General features: G+C 40.3%; 1 protein-coding gene across 3 annotated transcripts in view; it reads right to left on the bottom strand.

Moving 5' to 3' along the window:
* The window catches only part of LOC111869192 (mitogen-activated protein kinase kinase kinase 4), a gene marked incomplete at its 5' end in the record, with an annotated part of 108,109 nt that overhangs the window by 44,083 nt on the left and 36,779 nt on the right, over positions 1-27,247 (bottom strand). For 2 of the 3 annotated variants that reach the window (XM_023860489.2, XM_033753317.1), the window contains 10 exon segments: positions 937-1,267; positions 3,395-3,610; positions 4,832-4,993; positions 6,694-6,874; positions 8,625-8,738; positions 10,746-10,891; positions 12,231-12,392; positions 14,545-14,805; positions 18,577-18,736; positions 20,723-20,965. In XM_023860489.2, coding sequence (XP_023716257.2) covers positions 937-1,267; positions 3,395-3,610; positions 4,832-4,993; positions 6,694-6,874; positions 8,625-8,738; positions 10,746-10,891; positions 12,231-12,392; positions 14,545-14,805; positions 18,577-18,736; positions 20,723-20,965 — 1,976 coding nt within the window. 3 annotated transcript variants of the gene reach the window in all.

Below are 27,247 nucleotides of genomic sequence, written 5' to 3'. Positions count from 1 at the left end.
CGACAGGTCCACAGTCTCTTCCAAAACAGTTTCTCCACTTAATGCGATCTTCTGTTTTTGGAAAGAGACTATCCAGGAAAAGTGATAATGTGGTAGTTTTTCCATTTGCTTTCCACATCGCAGTACAACAGCCGTTCAAACCACTCTGGTCACGCCTGTTGCTATACGAACTTGAACCATCTCGAGCATCATTTGCTCTGTGCTTCAAGTCGCTGCTTCCGACATCAGTTTTTGGTGTCTCTCTTCGTCTGATGCCTACCCTTTGACCTGTCCAGCAAGGGAGGCCCTGCCAGTAGCTACGCTACCGCTGATATAGCTCTCAGGGTCCTTGGCATACTCAAACCCCCTGACCACGATAAGGTGGAGACACCAAGGAGGGAATCCACATGAGATAATGGAAACGAAATTCCAAAAGAGATTTCCTGTGAATGGTTTACAGTTATGTGGTCGGGTTATAGCGCAGCCATATTACGTCATCGCTCGCCAGTCATGTGTCGTGTATAGTGCTTGGAAACCCCAAGGACAATTATGACATAGCGAGCATTTCGTACTTCAATTTTATGGCTTTCCGTCACTCACAAGTTAGTTTGATGTTACGTACATTATTAACATTACAGAATCCACATATTCCTGCCAGTTTTAATATGTATTTTGTAATCAACAAGTGTGTAACACCGGTCAAAGTTTGACACTTCTCTGGCCATTATCTCCGTAACCGTTCAACTTTGGACATAGGTGTTTTGGGTTGTATCGGCATACTTTAACATAAGGAACACCCTCCCGAAGTTTGGTCCATTCCTCCTGGGACACTCTGTATAATATGAACTATATATGTAATGACTAAAAATGGCCTTAAATTGTGCTCTATATGAATAACAATTTTATGGCTTGCCTGTGGGAGTTAATAAGTCACCCAGATACTTCTGTAATACATACCTTTATGAGGAATGGGAAGAGTCTCTGCCACGACTCCGTCCACAATGTCATCTACTGTTTCACTGGGGCTGTCTGCACCACTCTGACTATTCTGTGCTGACAGGGAACGCTGGGTTGTGGGTGAGGCTGATTTTATTGTACTGTCTGGCTGGGAATGGGACACCCTGTATGAAGGGGTCCTTGAGCGGGGAGAAGGGGAGGACCCCCGTGAACGAGGACAATGATCTAATGGTGACCGTGAATTGTGAGGGTGATATGGAGGAGTACAGCTGGTAGGTGTTGCTGTTCCAATTACGTGGGAGATGCATTCATCAATATTGCTCTTCAAAGCCTGAAAATGAACAGATAAAAAATGCAGTCAGCAAAACGTTGTCTCCTTAAATGAAAGTAGAATAAATTGGGTATTATTTTAGACACATGATTTCAGGGACATTTCTGCTTCTCGGACTTCTACAAATACTGCAAAGTTTTTTCAGTCCATGTCTGTTACCTGAAGTTCCAGCTAGCTATGTCTGTCAAATTCTATGAATAAACCTAAAGGACACCATGACCAAGGAAGGCGATGAAAAAAATGTAATGAATATGCGAAGTAAGATCAGGCTTAACTGCCCTTACCATGGAGAGGAAGAGGATCAGAAGAAGACTCTGAAGGTTCAATTTCATCACTGCAGTTTTCTTAGCACATACTGTTCCATGCTTAAGTCTGTGAGAAGTGTTCATTGCCTATACACATGTGCAACAGCTTTAACCAACTTCACATACAGCTACCTTTCTTTCAAAACCATTTTACAAACCTAACATGTGTAATCATTTAGAGAAAACCTCTGATTCAAATCACTACCACCAAAAATATGTTACGCCTTAACCTACAGATGAAACACTTGACTTTGTATATAATATAAATTTCCAATTTTCAAAATGATTACCACAAAATCTCTTCACAGAAATCTTGGCCAGACATTTGGCTAAGAGGTAGGCAGCAGCCCCAATGACGCTCAAAATGGGCCTCAAGGGAGCCCCTTGTCTGTGCATGTAGATCTTTGGAAACCTGTAAACCCTTGGCGGCCTTGGGGTCAAAGTTGTTGGTAGACCTCCGCAGAAAGAGAAAATCTCTCACGAGAAGAATCGCCTTGCACTCTACAGACTCAGCAGGGTCCTTCTTCAACATTCTGTAAGCTTGGGCCTCCAGAAGGGCAGTACCGAGTACTATGGTTGTGTTGCCCTTGTTGGCACGAAGGATGGCAAGCTCCTCATGGGCTTTCAGGACTCGAAAAGACCTCCTACATGTACCAGTCAGATTGTCCTCGGGCTCACATGAACCTTTCATGATCCTGATGGTTTCCTGCTGGGCATCTTCACCAACCTCCTCAGGCAAGGCACCTATTGTTTTCTCCCTCCCACACAGGTGTCCTCAATAGGCACTACTGCCAGAGTTACATCATAATTCAGACCTCTCCCCAAGCTGAACAAGCTACGTCTTCCAACAGCAGGTAGCTTAGTGATGACATCTTCCTGTTGCCAAGGAGGAGGAGTGCTGGCCCCTGTGCAGGTGCTGGAATTCCATACACTGCCTGGTTTTAGTATCAGCAACACCATTCAACAGCTTCTCTTACACAACACAAATCAGTGAGGTCCCAGTCAGCCAACAGTTCACCAGAGAAGCACAGGTATAATCCAAGGTAGTCATGGGAGGAGACATCCAGCAATCTGGTATAGTGGACGTGCTCATGAAGCAGACAGAAGCTAGTGCATCTATAAATCCTTCTGGCAACACTGGAGCATATGTAGTGCTGGAAGTGAAAGGTGGAATGGTGCAATGACCCCTGTGCCTCAGGAGGAAGGCTAGGGTAGTTAGAAGTCTGTTTTTCTTGACCAAAGCTTCTCAAATTTGTAAACATAGCAATGAGTAAAGCTCCCCATGGAAGAACACAGCATAGGATTTGAGATTCCCACAGAGGTGGTTATGATTAGTTCTTTCATCTGGGACATAATGCCCTGAAGTCCAATGAACATCAATCACTGTTCTGGAGGAACATGTCACAAGCTTATTTGCTTGCTGCATAATTCATGCTGGCTTCTTGACTGGCTTACTCTTCAACCCAAAACATGAAGGCAACATGTTCCTCCAAAATGTTGGCTAACTTCAATGGACTAAATGATACTACATCTCAGAAGACAGAACTCTTCATAACCACCACTGTAAGAACTTCAAATCCTACATGTGGACAGAGAGACAGAAACCATCTTCCATATGTGCACTCACATCATGCACTTTATGCAAAGAATATGCAACAACCAGACAAAGCACATGTTTCACAGTCAGCCTCCAGTACTAATCTCTACTTACTTTACAGATGAGCCAAAGAATATACAACTGAAAACAAATCAAAATTAATATTATCAAACATAATACAACACAAATTAGACAAAACAGAATTACAGAAATATAAGCATTTACCTCAAACTCCTGATCATTAAGGAAATTTGTATTCTGAGGTTCACAGACTGTCATGAGGAAATCCAAACCCTGATTAGCCCATCTGGGTCTTAACCCCCTTCCTCGTTCACAACGATCCTTGACAAAGCACATCCACTGCTGTGCAAAACTGACCATCCCCCGCGCCAGCTTCTCATGAGCATCTCCTGTCACTAAACGGCATATTTCTTTGTGGTACTGTAAAAATTAAACAAAACATTTACTAAGGATTCTGTTAATGGTGTATTACACTTGGGATTACAGAGTTTCTGAAATTCATCTATCATCTAACATTCTAGAAGAACACAGCATTTCAAAAACTGAATTTCTTTCCATCCTCAGATGAAAAGGTAGGGGAGCCAATTACTCAACTGGNAAGGGGGAGGGGGGGGGGGGGGGAGAACATGGAAAGCCTGTCAGCAAACCAAACCCTTGTGTCAAGATTCAAATCCACTTTGCCCAGATACAAAGCATAACCTTTAGTCAGTCTGCAATTACAGTATGCTCCCAATAATATGTGCTAAAAAAGGGGAAAGGATGCAAGAATAATAAAAAATAATAAAAGCAGAGTAAGCAAAGTCGTCCCTGTACATAATTAAGAACTATGCCATGAAGGCATATGGGGGAGTGGATTTACAGATCCACATTTTCTTGACCTCAGCATTAGTTGGAGGTGAGTGGTCAGCTTCACGCCTAGGCTAATTTACCCTTGGGGATAGAACCCCTGGAACCCATTGGATAGGAGACTGGGTGGATGCCAGAGCCAGTCTAGACAACCTGGAGAAGAGAAAATTCTTGACCCTACCAGGACTCGGAATTCCAACCCGTTGTCCAGCCTATAGGCAGCCACTATACCAACTATGCTATCCCAGCTCTTAATAAAAAATAATAATAATCATAATAAAATACATGGATAATCCAAGTTTTGAGTGTGATCAGGAGACCTTGGTTACTACTGAATATATAAATTCATAAATGTACTCACAGCATCCAACGTTTCATTTTGCTCTACAAGTTTCACTGGAAGCATTTTTTTGCTTAAATGCATATTTGGCAAGTTCTGACAGGTAAGCATAGAAATGCATGTCTTAAAGTAAAGCAGTTATTAAAACTAACATTCTAAATGAAAACTGAAGAAGCTCACAAATTCTTCATCCAATTATCAAATATCGAATTTCATGAAGATCCATCCAGCATTTCTAAAGTTGTTTCACAAGCACAGAAGGACAGACAGACAATGAGCTTAACAGGTGCTCTATAGGGTTCTGATAACTACAAAAAGCTGCAAACCGACCAAAATAATCCACCAATGCATAATTGGGAGTGCAAAATATCTGGTTTCCAGCCATTATATTTAATTATAGTAATAACTTATAATGCTATAAGTAGTACCCATTGTAATATTATTACTGAACTTGCCTCAAAACCGAACTTGTATCCCTGATGCAGTATTTCTCTACACCGTGACAAGAGTGCACTTTTCTCCATGTCATCCACTTCTGACATATCTCGTACATCACAGGTTTCTTCCGCGCTTATCAGAGTTGAAGTTATGGAAACTCGAAATGCTAATATTTCATCCTACAGAAGAAACATTATGACACTGCATTCTTTCACAACACTGACATAATTCACACAGCTCTCAGCGATACAATCATTTCAAAAACCAACACTTTTGCTATACGGATTGTGAAGATAATGGCTGATATGTTAATTTCAAAAAAAGAAAATTGTGAAGGAGTGGCTAATATGGTCTGCTGAAGTTCTATCTTAAGAAAATAACTTTACCTAGCACAGGAGAGGTGAGGAAAACCAGGGGAGAAGCTGATTGTGTTAGGATTGAATTAATGTTTTGCTTCCAAATTTTTGGCACACAGAAAGGTAGAGCTTCAGTATTTTATTCATATTTTAGCAAATACTAATAGATCAAAAAGCATTCCTGATAATATTATGAAAAATAACAAAATGAGGATTCATATTTATTTCCTCATATGGCATGTAGTATACACAACAAGCATTAATTATTTTGTTAAAAACTCTTCTCCCCTTAAACAATTTATCATCATCATTAGTGGGGTGAGACTGAGTCCACTTGGTACTGTGGCCACTACTGGACTACTGTACCAGCCCCAAATGACAGATAATGGTGATGTTGAAGCAATAGGTGAAATGAAGATTGGCAGGGGAAGCCGAAGTACTTGAAGAAAACCTGCCTCAGTGTCATTTTGTCCACCACAAATCCCAAATGACCAGACTCAAGCTCGAACCCAGGCCACCACAATGGGAAGCCAACAACTAACTGCCTGAGCTATGGCACAGCCTCTCTCTAAAACTAAGTCAAAACAATTTATGTAGAAGATGGATCACATTAAGAGGGATGCAGGAAGAACAGTAGTAATCTCAGGATTACACAAGGAAAACTCTAGCAAGAAGACAAAAATGAAACTTTGGAAAATGACAACCCACAATAGGAGAAACATTTGTGTAAAATAATGACAACACAGAAATTCATAATTTTATGGATTTTATACTGGACTGTTCTCATCCTGAAACAACTTAAAATTGTGATGCAAATAATCTGTTCTCAATAGGATGAAGTTTGATGAACACTGCAAAATAAAATGTTTGTAAGTTTGCAACAACCTTAACACTTCGCAGACCGGACACCTAGGCCTAGGCGTTTGGGTTTTAAACGTGGCAGACCGGTCGCCTAGATTTAGGCTTTTAGGACATGTTATGTTGCAACACACTATTCCTCGCTTTGGTGGCAACGTGTCTGTAAAAGTACTGCGTAGCTGACCTTTGGAACGTTTGTTTTCCGAGTCAGCAACGCAACCACTCTCTATTCCCCTCTCACTCTAAAGAAAAGTCCCTTTGTTCAAGTCGAAGCTTCTATGTGTGAGGCAAGATATTCTCAGTGTCAACATGGCTCAGACACGAAAGCAGTTGAAGGCCGCGCGAGCTCTCAGAGAAGAAGAAATCTGTGATTTGATCTCTGATGAGTTATCTGACTTGCCAACTGCTTCGTCTTCTGATAGCGAGGGCAGCGTCAGTGGCAGTGGCAGTGACAGGGGCCCCCAAAATATTGTGACCAGAAGAGAAAGTGAAAGTGACAGTGAGAGCTCCAATGAAAAATTTTAGTTCATAAAATTAATTAGGAGATTTTATATTAATTTTTAAAGTGAACAGTGTACAAGTTAGGGTAGTAGGTTTAAAAACGCCGGTCGCCAGGGTGATTTAAATATTTAAATCACCAGTCCGCGAAGTGTTAAGCCACTTACCTTCAGTTCTTCTAAAGCTTCCGCAATTACAGCATTACATTGTCGGCTAATTCCTTCTTTAAAAGCTCCATTCTCTAGATCTTTTCTAAGAGTTTTGGAGAAAGCAACAGCTTTTAAAGCTTTCTCCCGAGTTTCATTGAATAGAATTTGAAATTCTCGACACACTGTTAACATTGCTTGCCTGCAACAAAGGGCAAAAATATATTTCATACTGAATATGTGTTTCACTGTGAAATCAGATGAATGGCGGTGTGATTATGAATGATAAATTAATGAGTTGCAGTAACACAGTCGTACTATCAGAAAGTTCCCAGACTGTTATTATTGCAACTGCCTTGGTGAAAGGAAATGAGAGAGAAGGCCAAGGTCACACTTCTGCAAGTCTACTGCATCAATCTGTCACATGACACTGCATTGTGAACGCACACTGTTTTTACATGAATACGTTTCTGACTTCATGTTTCATTTTGTCTGCGATGGATGGCAAAATTTAGCAATGTATTGCATCAAGTTTTGCATGAAGCTCAGTAAACCCACTACTAAAATCCTTGAAATGTTTCATAAGGCTTTTGGAGAACATTTTTTAAGCTGGACAATGGTTTTCAAATGGCATTTACATTTCAAGGCTGGTTGAGTGTCAGTTGAAGATGACAAATGTTCAGAGCAACCACCCATCAAAATGAAAGAAAATGTTGAAAAAATTCGAGAACTTATCCACAAAGACCGTTGCCAAACAATCCATGAGCTCTGAGACACTGTTGGGATTAGTTATGGAGTTCGTCAGGAGATCTTAACCGAAAATTTTAACATGCACTGCAATGCTGCAAAGTTTTTCCCCAACTCTTGACAAATGATCAAAAGCAATGATGCATACTCATAAACATGTGTCTTAAGCTACAAGAGAAGGCTAACAAGGACCCAACTTTAATCTCTAGGATCATAACGGGTGATGAAATTTGGATTTACAGTTATGATCCAGAAACACAGCAACAATCATAGCAGTGGAAGACCCCACAATCACCAAGAGCAAAAAAGGTGTAGCAGGTCCAAAGTTCAACAAAGAGCATCCTCATTGTTTTTTCGATGTGAAGGGGATAATTCACCATGAATTTGTTCCTCCTAACACTGTGGTCAACTCTGACTTTTACTGTGATGTTTTGAGATGCTTGAGAGAAAATGTGCAACGAAAAAGACCCCGTGATTTCGCTTTGTTTCCCAAATTGAAAATGAAAGTGAAGGTATGACATTTTGAAACAGTGTCTGACATCCAAAGGGAAGTGGTAGTTGATAGCATTAAGGAAAATGACTTCCATGGTGCTTTAGAAGCACGGGAAAAAAGACGGGACCAATTTATGTTCCCAAGGAGACTATTTTGAAGGAGATGGCAGCCAAAATTGAGTAAATTAAGCCAGCATTTCTTTTCTGATCTAGTCCAGGAACTTTCTGATAGCACCTCATATACCAATGACTGGACTTACAGCAGTGGTTCCTTTACCTATGATCTGTGTAATGGACACCTATACATGGTTGTTTTTATGGTTCATTTTATGATGCTGTCAGTATCTCAGACTGCTTCTGGAAGAAAAGTGGTTGTGGCCTAATAGAGGTATTTTCCAAGCACTTGCCTGGAGGGAGTGAGAAAAACCATGAGACGTCAGGACAGATGGTGTCCCTGTTGAGATTCAAACTAAGCACCTCCCAAATACAGGTCAAGAACTTCACCATAAAATCAATCTACTGAGCATGTACATTGTTTTGTTAAGGTACATGGCCATATTACAAAGTAATGGAATCTGTTATTCATACTGATGATTCTTTGCAATTATGTACTAACTAAAAGTGGCATATAGGAAATTCATATGCATGTTCCAAAGTGATGATGTTTATTAAAGGAAGAATCTGACATTAGGTATAGTAATCATCAAACTTACTTTGGTGAAGAGTCATCATCTGATGTGTCACAATTCCACATATTCTTTTTCAGCTGCTCAGCTCCTGACACAAGTTGATCTCCAATGGCTCCTATCATTCTGCTTGCTATATGACTGCAGAAAAGGAACAGCAAATGTTCCATATGATTACAAACATGCACTGTAATGAAGGCTAAACAGGGGTACAACAAATGATCCATAAACGGTGTAAGATTTAAGGTTTTCATGCCAGTGACTGAATGCTGTCTTCTTGGTTGTGGCGCCACATAGATCTTGTATGAACCGATGTTTTGGAGGAACGTATCACCTACATCTTCAGGGAAGAAAGATCTGCAAGCAAGGAACCAGCATGAGTAGGTGTCTGCAGCAATACGTTCCCCTTAAATGCCGGTGCACACAAGATATACATGGCACCACATCCAAGAAGATGGCATTCTTCAATCCCTAAAAGATGTTTGAACACCACAGGTTATACAACACCAACTGAGACACTGCCGGAACTGTAAGGAGACAGTAATGGCCTATTTGATGGTAATATCTTAGCATTCATCTGGACAGAATGAGGAAAATTACATGAAAACCTTGGTCAACAGTCAACATCTGGGATGAGACCCAAACTGGGAACTCCCAAAGGTAAGCATACTACTCTGTCCAAAAAGTATCGGACCTTGGGCCGGGAAAAAAAAAGGTCTGTATCTGAGTGGTTACAATACCTAATCACCTTCAAAGTAGGTCCCTTGTGACTCCACACACTTAGCCCAGCGGCCCTTCCATTGCTGGAAGCCGTTCTGGAAGGCTTCTTTTGGGATGGCATGCAGCTGCACAGTCGCGTTCTGTATGATGTCCTTGCAGCTGTCAAAACGGCAACCTTTTAGCGGTGTCTTCAATCTCAGGAACAGCCAGAAATCACACAGAGCCATGTCAGGAGAGTAGGGAGCCTGGTGAACCTGTGGAATGCCGTGCTTGGCCAGGAAACCCTGGATCAGGTGCGCTGAATGAACTGGGGCATTGTCATGATGCAGCTGCCAGTTGCATGCGTCCCACAGCTCTGGTCTCTTGCGTCAAACTGCATCACGAAGATGGCGGAGGACTTTTTGGTAGTACTCCTTATTGACAGTCTGGCCTAGTGGTGCGTACTCATGATGCACAACACCCCGGTAATTGGAAAAAACAGTCAGTATCACCTTCACATTGCTCCGAACCTGTCGTGCTCTTTTGGGCCTTGGGGATGTTGGATGCTTCCACTGTGACACCTGGACATTGGTTTCTGTGTCATATCCGTACACCCACGACTCGTCACCAGTGATCACAGTCTTCAGGAACCCAGGATCCCTGTTGGCGCACTCCAGCATGTCCTGCGCAACCTCAAGACGGAGTTGTTGCTGCTCCGGCGAAAGCAGCTTGGGCAGAAATTTTGCCGCCACTCTTCGCATGCCCAAATCCTCAGTTAAAATTGTGTTTGCAAAACCTCTGCTGATCCCAACCTCATCAGCAAATTCATGGATGGACAAATGACAGTCCTATATGATCAGTGTCCATGCTTTTTCAATGACATCAGCACTGACGGTCTCCCGGAACGCTGTTCACTCTCTGCCGACATATGGCAATGTTTAAAGTAGTTGAACCACTCTTTAATTTGAGTGACCCCCATTGCATCATCGCCGAAATCCTGCTGAATTTTGTGAATTGTTTCTGCTTGGGTATCCCCAAGTTTCTGACAAAACTTAATGCAGTATCTCTGCTCCAAGCGTTCTTTCATCTTGAGCGAAACGAGAATGCAACGAACACGCGTTACACCACTTTGCTATCTGGCAGCCACAGACGCATCCAGCAGTGTTGCAGGTCAGCAAAAAATCATGCATGTGCATGAAAGCCCCTTCTACCACAACGCTCAGTTTCCCCACCCCTTTGTCCATTACTTACAGCGGAAAAAAATAAAGTCGGATACTTTTTGGACATACGGTAGAGCACTAACACTACATCATATCTGAGCCGCCACAACAGAATGATTCTTTAGAACATGACTGGAAAATAAGTTCCAACATAAAGCAAGATTACACATTAATTCCTCATACAAAACAGGGAAATAAGCAAATGCATTGACTGACTGAGTGAGCTTACCAAAAGGTATTGCTTGCCATTCCCTCCCCACCAGGGATTCTTGGACAAGTTGTTCTCACAAAGCACCATTCCTCCTCCAAGAGGTTCTTCTGATAACCCTCCTGTTGTACCATAAGCACCCACTGCTGCACATACTCAAGGTAAACCTAAATACAAGACAGGGCATCTCTGTTCATTTCTCACTTTCTGCAACTACACAATCTAAACACAAAGCATTTTACCAGAAGAATGTTGGTGCTCACCATACACACACACACACACACACACACAAAACCATGTAGAGCACACTGAAAATATTAAATGTGTTCATGATGTTCCTCAAATGAGAATAGCTTGACCCATGCATGGGTGCAATCCATATTTTTGGGTGTACCAGGTGGCTGTGTCAGTTCAGTGATGAGGCTATGGATTAGATGACTGACAAATCAAGGTTGAATTATTGCCAAGAACAAAGATATTTCTCTTTTCCAGTGTCCATACTGACTCTATGGTCCACCCAGTCTCCTAAACAAATGGTAGTGGGGTTCTTTCCTGGGGAGAGGGGTAAAGAATCAAAAAACACCAAAGAGTAACCCAAGAAAGAATCAGTATAAAATAGTCAGAAAGCAGAAAATGGAGGTGATGTGTTCTTCTGAAATGCTGACTTTCACTGGACTACACAGCATTAAATCCTAGAGATGGAACACTTCACAGTCACCACTGTGAGAACCTCACATTTAGTAAGTTAAGTAAAGCTATCCCTGTAACAGGCCATGAAGGCCCATAGGGTTGTGAGATGTTGAGGGTCCCACATTATCTAGACAATCGGCACAAAGGTGGCGGTAAGGTTGTCAGCCTTACGCGCCAGCCGCACTTTACTCCCCAGGAAATTTATTTAATTAATTCCTGGTACTCATTTCTGTTAGAGGCTGAGTTGACCCCAGGTCCATAGTGCAGTTGGAAGGATTGAGTCAACTGAAAAAATCCAATGACCTCATCAGGACTTGAACCCATGACCTTCCTTTGGCATATAATTTTACCTCTGTGCAATTTGGTCTCCCACTCACAGAAAACACAGATAGAGGGAATTTTAGAACAAAGTGCTGAGGAAGAGGAAAAAATGAAGTAACAAGAACTGAGAAAATTATAAAATGAGGAATATCACTCCACACTGCCATTGTGTAGTCTAGTAGAAACTTACCAACATTTTGGAAGAACCTGATGCCTCCAGCAGGAGTAGGAGGCTGGACACATCAGGTTCTTCTGAAACACTGGTAACTTTCAACCAGATTACACAGTACCACATCTCTGAAGAAAAAAAGAATCTTCAGGAAGTTTCTTCATCACCTGAGTAACTATAGATTCTTAAAGGAAGATCCTGTATCATGGGAGTTTGTGCCAATTCACTGCACATATTTTCCCTATTTACTTTATTAAAATACAAACACACACACATACAAATATCAGGGCTTATGTTAATGAAACAAAACAAATTACATGACTTACCTTAAGCACAGCCTTCATACTCTGATCAAATTCAGATACTGCTGATTCATACAGATCCAACGTGTCCTTCTCCTTATCCCACAGAACAGTATGGATTAAAGTCAGATACCTCTGCCTGTGTAGCACAGCAATTCGGAGTCCTTCCTTCAATTCTCTCATTAACTGCCAACAAAACATGGAGACATGCAGTCAGTAAGCGACAGTAACAAGTTCACCCACAAAACAGATACTGTAAAAAATAATCCTAAAGCCCTTCATTTTACTATACAGATGGTGTAAAGATTAAAGGCCTACAATACCAGTTGTTGCGTGTTTGCTAGGCATCATGACAAGAAATTGTGTGGGTTCTCAGACTTGAATGAATATTGTGACATGTTGAGCTATGGATGACGCCCCCCCCCACCAGCCGTGATGCGCCGAGCGAAGCCGAAGTGAGCCGAAGTTAGCCGAGTCCTAGCATCCTGGTCGCTATGCAACGCGAGTCAACAGCGATGACGTCACCAAGGGTACCGCGGGTTGCTAGGCAGCGCGGGTAACCAGGATTGCGAGAGACGACGGTAGTAACAGCGGTTACTACCGCTAGTGTTGCTAGCAACACAGCGCCGTGGCCGTTTTCTGTATTGTCCGATCGAGGCTACATGAGGAGCAGCGAAGGCTATTCACAGTCAGTCCTCGAGCTACCTCCGAGTTAGTTCCGAGTTAGCCAGCAACCAGTCAGTTGTATTCTGGCATTTGGTGTGTAGTATTTGTGATACTGCAGATATCAGTAATTGTTATTTGTCACGTTATACGCCCAATACGCGACAATATTTATTGGACAGTCACTTTTATACTCACATTTACAGATACTCTCCACTTATAACATCCTTCAGACGTTTCTTCTTACATGTTACAACACTTCTGCTCTAGTCAGATGAGAACCATTCTGTTCTCTTGCTGAATACCAACTCTGCTCTTCTAAGGTCAAATGCAAAACTGAACTCATCTCTGTCCAACGTTGGACTCTTATAACGTGCACTCGGACTCAATAGGGAATGCCTTGTTGAAGGGTTAATTCTGCCCGTTGTTACGTAATGAATGTGGGAATATGTGTCTGCCTCAACAATTCGTGTGTAACAGTGAAAATCAACCCTGATCTCCTAATCCATTCCGGCTGTCTTGCGGCAAGCCACATTGCTCCCTTCTTAAGACTGTTCATCTTGAACAGCCTAACGGTACTTCCCTTTATTTCATCCACCCCCTCTTTCAAGGGTGCTCATCCTGAGCAGCTCCGTGATACTTCCAGTCACTTCATGCTCTTGTCATCTTTTTCTCATTCTCTCACTTTTGGTGAGGAGGCTGGTGCTTCTACATTACCGGCTCCTCCTCTGTTTCCTACTTCTTTTTTATTTTGAAGGGAGTCAACCTCTCCACAGTGTCCAATCCTTGATCTTCATAACCCAACAGAAGATCCAGCTATTCACTTCACGATCTCCGGTTTGAAGGTCTTCCCAAAGATTCGGCTGGCTGTCCTCTCGTTCCCAAGATGCAGCCGCCGTCTTATGTGCGGATCTTTCACTCCAGAGCTGCCCTCCGGATCCACTTGAAATCTCTTCCTGAATGTCCGCCCTCTCAGGGCCCCTCTTGCAACGTTATTCCTAGATTCATTCTTCCCAACAATGTGTCCCTTGCGCCGTGCCACTCCTGCATGGCTGGTCGTCCATTTCTTCTGGCACCCATCCTTGCCCCAGGTCCGTTCCTTCGGCATTCCTCACCACTCAGTAGCTAACTTCCGGTCCCTATGCCTCTTCTTCGGCCCTCTGACCAGCATTATTTTGGCATCTTCTATAGGGGCCCCATACTGTTATGCTGCCTCAAGTTTCGTGTCCACTGAGGTTGACTTTTCTTCTTCAAGACTTGTCTCCATGAGTTCCTTAAGCCTGATGTCTGTCCTGGCCTGATTCGCATCCATTTGTTTCCATCATTTTCCTGAGCTCCTCTAGGTCGGCTTTCCTTTCATCTCAGTCAGCCTTCCTGTCAGCCTCCATTTTGGCCAGCAAAACTTCTTGGGTGGCTTTTCTTTCTGTCTCCTCCTTTTCTTCCATGGCCTTCTGCATTTCCAATATCTGTTCCATGTCTTCAGTCTAATTCAGTCACTTCTTACAACAGCTGTGGCATGTTTAAGTCCAATCCTGGTCCAATAATTCGTTCCAGAATCCAATCCTATCCCACTTCTGACACCAGTTGTGACATGTTTGCTAGGCAATGTAACAATATCACTGCATATTTTATTGGCCGATTAAGGAATCTGATATAAGGGAATGCCTTCACTTACCTGACGAATACTCAACACTGATGGCTGGTTCGGTTTTTGTTCAAGCCGCATACGAAGGAACTCATTAATCATTTCAAGTGGAATACGTGACAGGAACATAAAAGCTGCACGGTACGATGGTAGACCAAGAGATTGTGTCTCATGGCTCCAAAAACCATACCGGCGTAAGTCCTCTTCCTCATCATATTCAGAAAGCTCGGCAGTCTCAACCAGAGTGATCTCTTGTTCGGAAGGCGAAGAATCACATTTTGAATCATCAGTCTATTAAAAACAGTCATAATTAAAAATGATATCCAGATCAACTGAATGAAATCACCTTTACAACTGACAATTAAAACAATTATATGGTGCTACACTGAAAGAAAGGGAGATTTTCACAACTTTACTAAATGTGAACTGCCTATGCTACAAGCCAGAAGGTCACTGGTGCAATTCTCGGTGAGGTAATTGGATTTGACAATTGAAAAAATCCTTCCAGCCATATTATGGCTCTGGGGTTGACTCAGCCTCTAACAGAAATGAGTACCAGGAATCTTCCTAGGAATAAAGGGCAGCCAGTCTGTAAGGCTGAAAACCTCACCGCCATCTGTGAACTGACTGTCTAGAAAATTTGGAAGCCTTGACATCTCACAATCCTATGGGACTCAATGGCCTGTAACAGGGACAGCTTTATCTTTTACCTTCACCTTTTAGTTATTTGCTGCATTATTGCAACAGTGCACACAAAGAGCCCAACTACCCAAGCACTGCATTCCTTCAATATTAATATATTACCCCCCAAATTAATATATAGGTGCCAAGATAAAAGGTTAACAAAATCTTGCTATTGCAGCCAGTGCTTAGGGCAACCAAATTCAAACCAAATTATTGGAAGCATTTTAATATTCTTCTTTTAACAGTACTGTCTCAACTACCAACATGAAGAACAGTGACAGTAATACATAAAAACTAGAAAGTCTGTTACAGTGCTTGAGCACAGTTGTGTTCAGTCCCACATAAAATGATCTGAATATGAACAAAGAACACCTTGCTGGAGTTTAGATAACAGAGTGATAACCCTGTTACACATTATGAATTAATTACGTTACCCCACAAAATTTTCATAAACCTGCAACTACTAAAAACCACTGGTACTCATGCTATAAAAATACAAAAATCATTATGTCTAGAACATAAAAGCAGTCCATTAACATAACTGTTCTGAGATGTATGTTGATAAATCACCTACACATGCTGTTCTCCATAGTTTCGTAACTGTTACCTCAAATACTTTCTTTTCTGGACCTAAACTGTCATACTACAAAATAACATGCAAGTTTTATTGAAACAATTTAAAAGGAAAATTCTTTTGATATGTCAATATCATTGATCATCTTATTTATTTATTTATTCATGGTTTATTTAATGATTCTGTCAATAGCTCAGACTACAATGTGTCAAAACATATGATAATTATCAAAAAATTAATTGGAAGGATTCTGAAGGAAGTAGTCATCACCTAACCTGAAGTAATATGTGGTGCAATCCAAAAGTTCCCGAAATATATTAATAAAAACTATTATATCTTACCTAGATCTTATTCGGCACCATCACCTTCAAAGTAGTCCCCTTGGGACCGCATACACTGATCCCAGCGTTTCTGCCACTTTTCAAATGCATCCTGGAAGTCTTTCTTTCTTAGGGTGTTTAGTACTGTCTGCGTTTCCACTTGAATTTCCTCAACTGTATCAAATCTTCGCCCCTTCAACTTGATTTTGATCTTGGGGAAAAGAAAGAAGTCGCATGGAGCTAAGTCTGGCGAGTACGGTGGGCAGGGAACAACTGCCATCTTGCTTTTAGCCAAAAATTTCTGCACAATCTAAGCCATATGCAGTCGTGCATTGTCATGGTGGAGTACCCAGTCTTTCGTGCGCCACTTCTCTGGACATTTTCTCATCATGTTCTCCCTCAAACGCCTTAGAACATCGCGATAGAACTCTTTATTGACTGTCTGACCAGGAGGGATGAACTCCTTATGAACAATCCCGTCAATATCAAAAAAACAGATCAACATGAACTTAATGTTGCTCTTTACTTGTCGAGCTTATTTTGGCCGAGGTGAAGACGGGCTCTTCCATTGCGACGATTGCTGCTTGCTTTCAGGGTCATAGCCATAAACCCAACTTTCGTCACCAGTGACAACCTTCGAAAGAAAGTTTGGATCCTCTTGAAGCTGCTGCTGAAGTTCCCTGTGGACTTCCAAGCGATGCTGCTTCTGTTCATTTTGCAGCAATCGTGGCACAAACTTCGCCGCAATCCTCCTCATGTTCAGTTCCTCTGACAAAATTCGTTGACGTGTACCATAATTTAGTCCCAAGGTGTTACAGAGGTCTTGGATGGTCAGTCTACGATCTTGCAGAATCAGATCCCTAACTTTCACGACATTTCCTGGTGTTTTGCCTGTTGACGGCTGTCCCAAACGATTGTCATCATCAGTCAATGTTCGGCCATTTTTAAAACGCTTATACCAGTTGTAAGTTTGTGTCTGGCCTAAACTGTTTTCACCAAAAGCTTGCTTCAACATTTGGTGCGTTTCTGCAGCGGTTTTCCCAAGTTTGAAACAAAACTTTATACAGACACGCTGCTCTCTCAGGTCAGCCATCGCAAAACCGCAAACTCACGGAAACACACAACAATGGAAATACGTTCACCAACAATAAACCCAACCACTCAACTCGACGCCGCTTGCCACACTGATTCAAGAAGGATGTGTGAGGAGACACCTAGCAGTATTTTGATGTACTCATAACCATTCGCGCACAAAATTCAAATATCGGAAACTTTTGGATTGCCCCACGTATATCTGCAATTGCCTAGAGAGGCTCAGGAAAAACAAAATAAAAAACTCAGTCAGGAAAGTTGGTCTCTGGGCTGGGATTTGAACCTGGGGCCTCTTAACACTTCGCAGACCGGATGCCTAGGCCTAGGCGTTTGGGTTTTAAACATGGCAGACCGGTCGCCTAGATTTAGGCTTTTAGGACATGTTATGTTGCAACACACTATTCCTCGCTTTGGTGGCCACATGTCTGTAAAAGTACTGCGTAGCTGACCTTTGGAATGTTTGTTTACCACTCTCTATTCCCCTCTCACTCTAAAGAAAAGTCCCTTTGTTCAAGTCGAAGCTTCTATGTGTGAGGCAAGATATTCTCAGTGTCAACACGGCTCAGATACGAAAGCAGATGAAGGCCGCGTGAGCTCTCGGAGAAGAAGAAATCTGCGATTTGATCTCCGATGAGTTATCTGACTTGCCAACTGCTTCGACTTCTGATAGCGAGGGCAGTGTCAGTGCCGGTGACAGGGGCCCCCAAAATATTGTGACCAGAAGAGAAAGTGAAAGTGACAGTGAGAGCTCCGATGAAAGTGCGAGTACTAGCATTGCGGGGACAGCCACACGGGGTAAAGTGGACAAAACACCCACTTTGGGAAAGTTTACTGGTGATCCAGGGGTGAGACAAATGCCATCGGACCCTACGCAAGTGTCTGAAGTAGCTGAACTGTTTTTTGGATTCCTTGGAGGGGAAGGCTTCATTGTTGAATGTATAATCCTGGGAAACTTACATAGTATGGCCTACTTGTTCATGTAGTCACAGAAAGCACTTCATGCTATATTGGAAATTTAGCAATTTATTCCGGTGAAGGCAATAAATTGCAAGAAACTATTGTTTCCATTTTGGATCCCTATCTGGATCAAAATTATCATATGCTTTTCATATCACAGACTTCTTGTGCCTGTTTGAGGAGGAACGTTTACAGAGATTAGTAAGGGGCTAATTTAAATGAGGCAAAATCTGAGTTACCTTCATGTTAATAGTAGATACTTACTCTATAGTAGCATGGATATTCTTCATAAAACTGGAATTCCTATTAAAAATGATAATAGCATGTTTTTAAAGTTCCCAATTTCCAAGCAAACTAAACGTTTCTTTACTCTCTTCTTTTACCACCTGACCAGGGTATTTTTCCGTTCGGCCAACCTACATGACAAATACTTGCCTTTCCACTGGTGTCATTATCATCTATGATGAGGTGAGCAGATTCAGATGGTTTTGCCAGTGTTATCATTGCCTTTCGGAGGACATAATGGTGCAGCTTTTCTAAGAAGTTTATTGCTTTCCTCAAACCTCTTGTTTTCAGAACTTCTTCCATATATTTCCTACAAACAGAAACCATTTATTCAATGTTTAATTGTGATTCAGAGATTCAAATCTAAATAACTGAGAAACAACTAACAATGGCTAATTTTAGTGCTACAAAATTCTGTTCATAAAAATCTAAAAAAAGGAAAAGATCATATAAATTTATCCTTGATGGTGGCATTAATGAGGCAGAATTATTTAAGTGTGATGCCCCTGTATCCTGGGTGGTTGCTATCTGTTATAAATCTAGTGGACATCAACTTGATGGTAGGAACTTGAACAGTACTGCCAATGGTATAAAATTAATAGATATTGTAATTAAACTAGCAATCCTATCAAAATTAGTGAGTTTCATGAAAATTTATGACATAACATAGGTTTCATGAATGCCTACAACTTTTCTTATCAGATACTTTTCTTCCAGATAAACACTTACTGAGATATATCCAAAAATGCATTCAGGGATTCAAGTGAAATGAATTAAAAATAAATTAAACTCACATGGGTAATACTAAAGTATACTGCATAATGTGCCAAAGCATTCAATAAGATACAAGTGAAAGTTAATTTATTAGACTCCTGTAAAGCAGTGATTAAAATGAAATAAAGTGGCTCAGACCTTCAGATGTTAACACTTAAAATCTGGCCATGTGCTGCACTGCTTTGTCTCAGCAGGAAGCTGACAACAGTACAAACAGCACATAAGAGTAATGTGAAATGGTGTCGCCTACTATTTGCTATGCCTGTTTGTATACTGCCTCTGTCAATGAATGGCAACATTAGTAAGACTTTTTCAACATTTCCTTTCAAAACACAGCTAAAAATATGACTTGGAATTTATGCTATCCTATTAATGATGGGATAGGCATAACGAATTAAGAACGTTACATGTAGGGTGGTATGCATGACGATAATAACAGGTTCTAAATTGGATGATTGGATTTATTAGCAATTCGGTTACACTCTCTCTCTCTCAATTACAATTAATACAGCTGTATTGCTGATTTGCTCACTTTCCAGGTTACTGGTGCACACGCACTAGGATTCTGTTTCCCCTAGTCATCTACTATAAACAGACCTCAACACAGAAACTAGCACTTCAAATCACTATGAAGTCTCTTTGCGATTTCTTGTTCAATCACATTGGAACCTCGGAACTCAACTAAAAAACTCTCCTAAACTCTTCAAGCTTATAACTGACTCATGACACGTAACTGCCCTGAACAAATTGTCACTCCCTTATAAGGCCATGGAATGGATACAGGCCTACAGTAAACACATATCACATGATCGCTACCCAGCCCGTCTATTGTCACGTCACTTGGATCTACAGAAAACACATCACACGGTCCCTATCCACTGTCGTGTGACATAACCGCGGACACGAAAAAACAGATTCCTCTATTGTTGTGTGTTGGACCGTGTTTACAGAGCTGTTGCCTGGCAATGCATTGATCAAATCCATTACAATATAAAGACATATTTGTTCCCTTCTACTAATAATCAAGCTGGGTTAATATATGATTTTCAGGGCTTGTTTATGTGTCAAGAAAATTGTAATCTAGGATGACTGTTAAGTCCTTACACATCTACTGCTATTGAATGCCTATCTACCATACCAATCTATGAATCAACATGCTAGGACACACAATACATACACTGAAATGTTCTATGCTCTTTACTCTGTCAGCATTCTAGTCCTACTGGTTCCAGATCTCTGAGCACATGGAACAGATCAAGTTTTACAAAACTGACTAATTAGTGGTCACACTCTAGTGTGTTATAGTAACTCAACAGAACCATCTCATTAATTCATTTTTACCAGCCACTGGGCTTGCTTGTTTTCAACAGTACGCTGACAATTTTGTTACTTATAAAGAAAGAGCTCATTGCAGAGGAAGTGAGAGTGCAAACTGTAATGTGACACAATTTTTATCAATCTAGAAACGTTTATCTTCTGCATAAATGCAGAGGGATGTAGCAATAATTCTGTTCTATCCTACCTATAAGGGTATGTTGATTCCTTTGAGGAACAAAATGTTGAGCCCATGCTTGCAATCGCTGATGCACTGTAAAAATCTATCACTGGGCATGCTGTAAGTTCCATTCCTCCATCTGATGATGAGGTAGTAGTCGTACCATGTGACAAATTTGAATTATTTGAATCTGATGGACTACTGCTGTCTACATCAAACTGAATAGTTCTGTTATGAAACCGGAATGGTTTCCCTTCAATTGAACCACTGCTGTAAAACACAAATGCATTAAGCTACAGGAGGGCTCTACAGGACATATAAGCATCTATAAAAATTACACACTTTTGAGGCCCTGTCAGAAAGAATGACCAGTAAGATGTGAGAACCATTATATGCATAAAAGGTTATTAATAACAAAACCAACTGAAAACCTAGAAAATACTATTGGTTTAAATCATAAAGCAATTAAAGAGTTCTAAAACATTACACCATGCAGTCCAGTGAAAGATAGTTCATTCATTCATTCATTCATTCATTCATTCATTCATTCATTCATTTCCTTTATTTTCCATATATCCATACAGGTAACAAACCCAGGATAATTTAAAAATAACTTACTATACAACTTGAATTAATACAATTTTATTTAAATTACCTATATATTAACTGAATTAAATACATTACAAATTTACATGCTTATGACCAATTATGTTGATAATATTCATTCATGTAACAAAAAGAATGATGATATAAAAACCTCTTCAATGCAGATTTAAAACTTCTCACATCAGTAGCCACCATTTTTATTGTTTGAGGAAGATGATTAAAAACTTTAATACCTGATATGTACGCACTTTTATTGTATTTTGTTAGGTTAACTGCAGGTAAATATAAATTATTGAGGGCTCTAGTTTTGTAATTGTGAATTTCATTGTTAAAATTAAATAAATGTTTATTATTAATTGTGTATAAAAGTAATGAATATATGTACTGAGAGTAGAACATCATTATTTCCAAATTCTTAAAAATGTCCCTACAAGACTCTCACGGTCTAGAATTCGTTATAATTCTAATAACTTTCTTTTGCAATATAAAAAATCTGTTAACACAAGAAGAGTCAGCCCAAAAAATTATACCATAACTTATGATAGAATGTATATGAGCAAAATAAATTAGCTTTAACGTATCTAAAGGTGCAATATATTTTATATGCCTCATTGCATAACATGCAATGGAAATTTTATTAATAACATAATCAATATGCTGTCTCCACGAAAGAGTATCATCAATAATTAATCCCAGAAATTTTGTCTCAGTCACATTTGTTAAATTTATCTGATCATAGTTAATTTGAGTAGTGATAATATAATAATTCATGGGTCAAAACTGGACATATTGAGTCTTATTAAAATTCAAGGTAGGCAAATTAGCATTAAACCATGTATTATAAGTCTGATTAAGATTTATTTCAAAGTTTAACTTATTAGTGTCAGTTACTGTAATACTGGTGTCATCTGCAAATAATACCATATTATTATTTTATGTAAATCATTAATATAAAGCAGAAAAAAAAACAAGGGACCAAAAATCGAACCCTGTGGAACACCGCATTTAATTGGTTCCCATTTGGATGAGTTGTTACTGTCAATTCTATTACTCAATACAACTCTTCGATATCTACCTGTCAAGTAAGATCCAATAAGTGTTTTGAATTTTCCTTCAATTCCATAGAATTTCAATTCCAATAATATTTTATGGTTAACACAATCAAACACCTTTCGTAAATCATAAAAAATGCCTTCCACCATTAACTTATTATTCATTGCAGTTAAAATATTATTTAGCAATGTAAAAGCTGGCTTCTCAGTCAGGGAGTGTGTCTTAAAACCATATTGTTCATGAACCAACAGATCATCTGCTTCAATATGAGTAATAAGTCTCACATATATGTTTTTTTCAATGATCTTAGAATAATAAGTCAACAATGATATAGGTCTATAGTTGGATATATTATGAGTTTTCTCTTTTTTTAAATAGTGGTTTAACTATGGCAAATTTTAATCTATCAGGAAAATACCAGTATCAAGTACTGCATTACAAATATGAGTAAGTGGAGAAATTACAAATGGTGAACTTAACTTTATTATTCTGTTTGAAATTTCATCATATCCACTTGAGTTTTTAGTCTTTAATGATTTAATCATTTCTTCAATTTCATAAGTGGAGGCATATTGCCAATTCACTTTTGTAAAAGGTCTACTAAATGTATTTACTAAGTAACTGATTGGATTTGATGAATTGGAGCTTATATACGTTATTTATTATTATCTGATATAACAGAATCAGCTATAGATACAAAATGTTTAATAAAAGCATTTGCAATTTTGTTCTGATTCATTATTACTTTATTATCTACCATTAAGGAATGAATACCTTTATCCCTTTTTATTTTCCTTTTAACCTCATTCATTATTTTCCAAGTACTTTTCATTTTATTATTAGAATTAAGAATAATTCTACTGTAATATGATTTTTTGCAGCTATAATTACTTTTGATAATATTTTACAGTATTGTTTATAATATATTTTAAGATTTAAATCACTAAAAAAAAGTAAAGCTATCCCTGTAACAGGCCATGAAGTTTGTCTCTTTCAACATTAAGGTAAGGACATAGACTGGAGGTGTTTGAGAACAGAGTTCTTAGGCAAGTATTTCAACTGAAGATGGATGAAGTGACAGTATTGGAGAAATCAGCATAATTAGGCGCTTCATAAATTTGGGGCCGTACCATAGCTTAAGCGGTTAGTCGCTTGCTTTCCACCGCGACAGCCTGGGTTCAATCCTGGGTCTGGACAAGTGGGATTTGTGGTGGACAAAGTGGCACTGGGGAAGGTTTTCTATGAGTACTTCGGTTTCCCCTGCCAATCTTCATTCCACCAGTTGCTCCACAATCACCCTCACCTATCAACTGGGGCTGATACAATAGGCCAGAAGTAGCCTCAGTACAAGGGATTTAGTCCCACCCCACTAGCAATAAAAAAAAAAGGATAGATCCAAATGTATTATTAGGTACAGTAATATTATTAAATGTTATGAGCTGTGCATCATGATCAGACAGACTGTTAATACACAGTTTAATGGTATAACTTCTTCTGTTATCAATAAATATATTATCTATCAAAGTGGCTGAATTATTGGCAATTCTTGTAGGGAAATATACAGCATCCCTTAGATTATAAGTATTTAACATTTCATCTAACTTTGATTTCCTATTATTATTTTCTAGATAATTAATATTGTAACGTGTTTAGTTACTGAAGCCACCGTTTGGATTGTTAATTGGTTTATTTAACAACCTACAAGTATCGGCTACAATTAATTACAACACTGTTGCGGGGTTTCACACTTTGTAACCCTATTCACAATAATCAATTCACTCTGTTCTCAGTAGTCTACACATATTAACTATGATACGGGAGCTATACAAGTGTCACTGTATCACACACTCCCAATTATTACTCAGTTATCACAAACTATCACTGATTATAACACACATGTCCGGTTCTTCTTTCCACGATGGCTGCTATATTCCAACTCAACTTGTAGGCTGCTGCCTTGAGAACTCACTTCGGCAGCTGATACACTTTTAACTGTGTCACTCCTGATCACACACTGACTGACTGCCGACTCACTTCCAACTGTCTTCGGCGGCTGTGTAGTTCCCTTATATAGTCGCAGTGCTTGCCTGTTAATCGGTACCACTGTTGCTTGACGCCGTGTTGACAGCGGCGTTGTGTGCCATGTCACAGTGCCGAGGGGGGGGATGGAGTGCTGACTCACCCGCCACGTTACCACGTCACTGCTGGGGGAGAGAGGGGTTGTCCTCCATTGCGCAACATGTCACAATATTTATGTCCCCACATAATATAAATTCCGAGTTATACCCATGAAGAAAATTAAGTATATAGTCCAGTTAGTTTAAAATATGGTAATAATCACCGACTGAGGCTCTGTATATATGGAGAATAATTACCTTTTTCTCATTAAGTTTTAATTGAATGGCCGCAATTTCCAAGTCCTTACAATATTTTTGTAGGTTTATAGCAGTAAAATTTAGATCATCTTGAATGAATATACAGACACCACCATTTTTTAACTTTTTCTTACAATATCTTGCACCTAATTTATGTTTAGGAATATGTGAAGCATCCGTTTCATAGTCCGTTAGATGACGTTCTGTGTTATGTCGTGGTGCAGGGGGGCGTGGAGGTACCCACCACTGTTACGTCGTAGTGGGGCGTGGAGGTATCCCCACTGCTTACACCACTGTTACGCCATTACGCCCTTATGACAGGGGTGGATGGGTTATCTCACCGCTGTCTCCACTGTTATGCCGCCGCTACACCACTATTATGCCGTGGTGACAGGGGGCGTGGAAATATCCCGCTCTGTCACCCGGTTTAGTCTGCTGCCACCATCTTGTTATATCAAGAAAACTAGTAAACTTATCCTTGCTTACGTCACTCTCCTGGCTTAACGCGTAATTCGCCAAAGCTTTGGGAGGTCCTGGAGTCGTCAGGGAAGAGGGTAACACTTAAGGAAATGCTAGGTTGAAGTAAACTCACACACATGCCTATCCTATTCTATTTCCCTATGTCACTATATACATACTATATACACTCTTACCAATGTTCATCGGTTATATTACAATGGATAATGAACCTGCAGCCATCATTAGTTCTACCTCCTGTCACCCTCTGGCGGGTATTCTATGCCTCCGTATCTCTGAATGAACCTAGTCCATCTAGTTAGCCTTATCCTTCTCCGGGGTTACACTTTACAATTATCACTATCACACTTAATGTTCATGGCTATATGAAGCTGGTTTCACTTACTTGAGTTGAGAAAACAGATGCTCGCCATCACCAACCAGCGCCCACTCACGGCCATCGCTCTCTCGGCAATAGCCTCCCGCTGAACTCTAAGTTACTTAATAATATTCAAAAGTCAAAAGGCAAAAGGTTAAAGGTTTTGTGATTAAGTCTTCTAGGGTTTATATAACCTCTCTTTGCTGATTCTTCGTGTTCCGGGTATATTGGCCTGCCCATTCTGACGTGATTTTGGGTCGGTGTGGCCCCCTCATTGGTTGCCTATCGAGAAGGGGTTGACTCTTTCGGGTCTACCACCTCCTCCGACTCAGCGTTTTCCTCCTGCCATAGTGTTTATGACCTACTTCATATAGCTTCTTCCTCAATGTCAGCGTTATTACGCTGCCGTGCTAGCATTCTAATGACTCAGGAATTGCCTGTTACACTTCTTTGTAAACCCAAGCTTCCTGGTTCGTTTCATCATGGCTGTTTCTTAATCTTACAGTCTAACTACTATTATTCCAAATTTACCCAAAAACTATATCTACAAGTACCTGACCTTTGCTTCATTACATTCTGTCAGACAAATTACACTCGGTTTCTCATTTAATAAAGATATCATTAACTCATTGATTTTCCCTTTTATTCCCATAATATTTTGATGAAATATCTTAAATAGGTTACTTACATCATCATTCTTATTACACGACTGATTACTTAGTTGTTCAAATACAATGTGCTTTTGTCAATTTTAAATTACTCCTGCCACAAAATATCCTTGCTTCTCATGATATTGGCTTTATTTTGCCTACTTGAGGTCCTACCATCTGATATTCTACCTACTTCTTCTACCGGAACCTCTTGGTCCGCAACGTGAGATATAACTTCATCGTCTGATGTGGCAGCTTTAGTATCTTCTTGTGTAATTATACGTAGGTCGTACCGAAAGTCATGAGCAACTTTTTTTTTTGCATGCAACCTGGTAACAGCAGACAAAAGAGAGTAGGGTGGTAGGTGGAACCAGCTGTTGTGTTAACCTTGAGTGTCTTGTGATGTCAATAGCTTGCATCATGTGGCTAGTATCATTCCTAACAAAATGGCCAACAACGATATGTCGTTTCGCCAGCGTGCTGTCATCAAATTTCTTGTGAAAGAGGAAATCCCTGCTGCAGAAATTCACCAGACTTCAGTGTGCTTATGGAAGTGTGTGCATGGGTGTGAGCAGTGTTCAAAGATGGGTGAAACATTTTTAAGATGGGAACACCAGCATCGAAGATGAGCCTCGGAGTGGCCATCCTCGAACAGCCTCAACTGAATGCAACAAGGAAAGAGTGGATGAGATCATTCAAGATGACAGGCATGTGACTGTGGACACAACAGCACGAAAACTTGGAATAGGGCACAGTGCAGTACATGAGATGACTGAAAGCTTGGGCTATAGGAAAGTTTGTGTTCGTTGGGTCCCACAGTTACTGACCGAAGACCACAAAGGTCAGCGAAAAGCCATCGCCTCAGAACTGTTGCAGAGATATCAACATGAAGGCGATTTTTTGCTCTGTATTGTGACAGGTGACAAAAGCTGGTTTCACCATTTCGAGCCTGAAACGAAATGGCAGAGTATGGAATGGCACCATTTGCATTCTCCATCAAAAAAGAAGGCAAAGACAGTGCCATCAGCTGCGA

The sequence above is a fragment of the Cryptotermes secundus genome, unplaced genomic scaffold (assembly GCF_002891405.2).
Source record: "Cryptotermes secundus unplaced genomic scaffold, Csec_1.0 scaffold1556, whole genome shotgun sequence".
Classification (NCBI taxonomy): domain Eukaryota; kingdom Metazoa; phylum Arthropoda; class Insecta; order Blattodea; family Kalotermitidae; genus Cryptotermes; species Cryptotermes secundus.
This window is presented reverse-complemented; position numbering and strand designations above follow the sequence as displayed.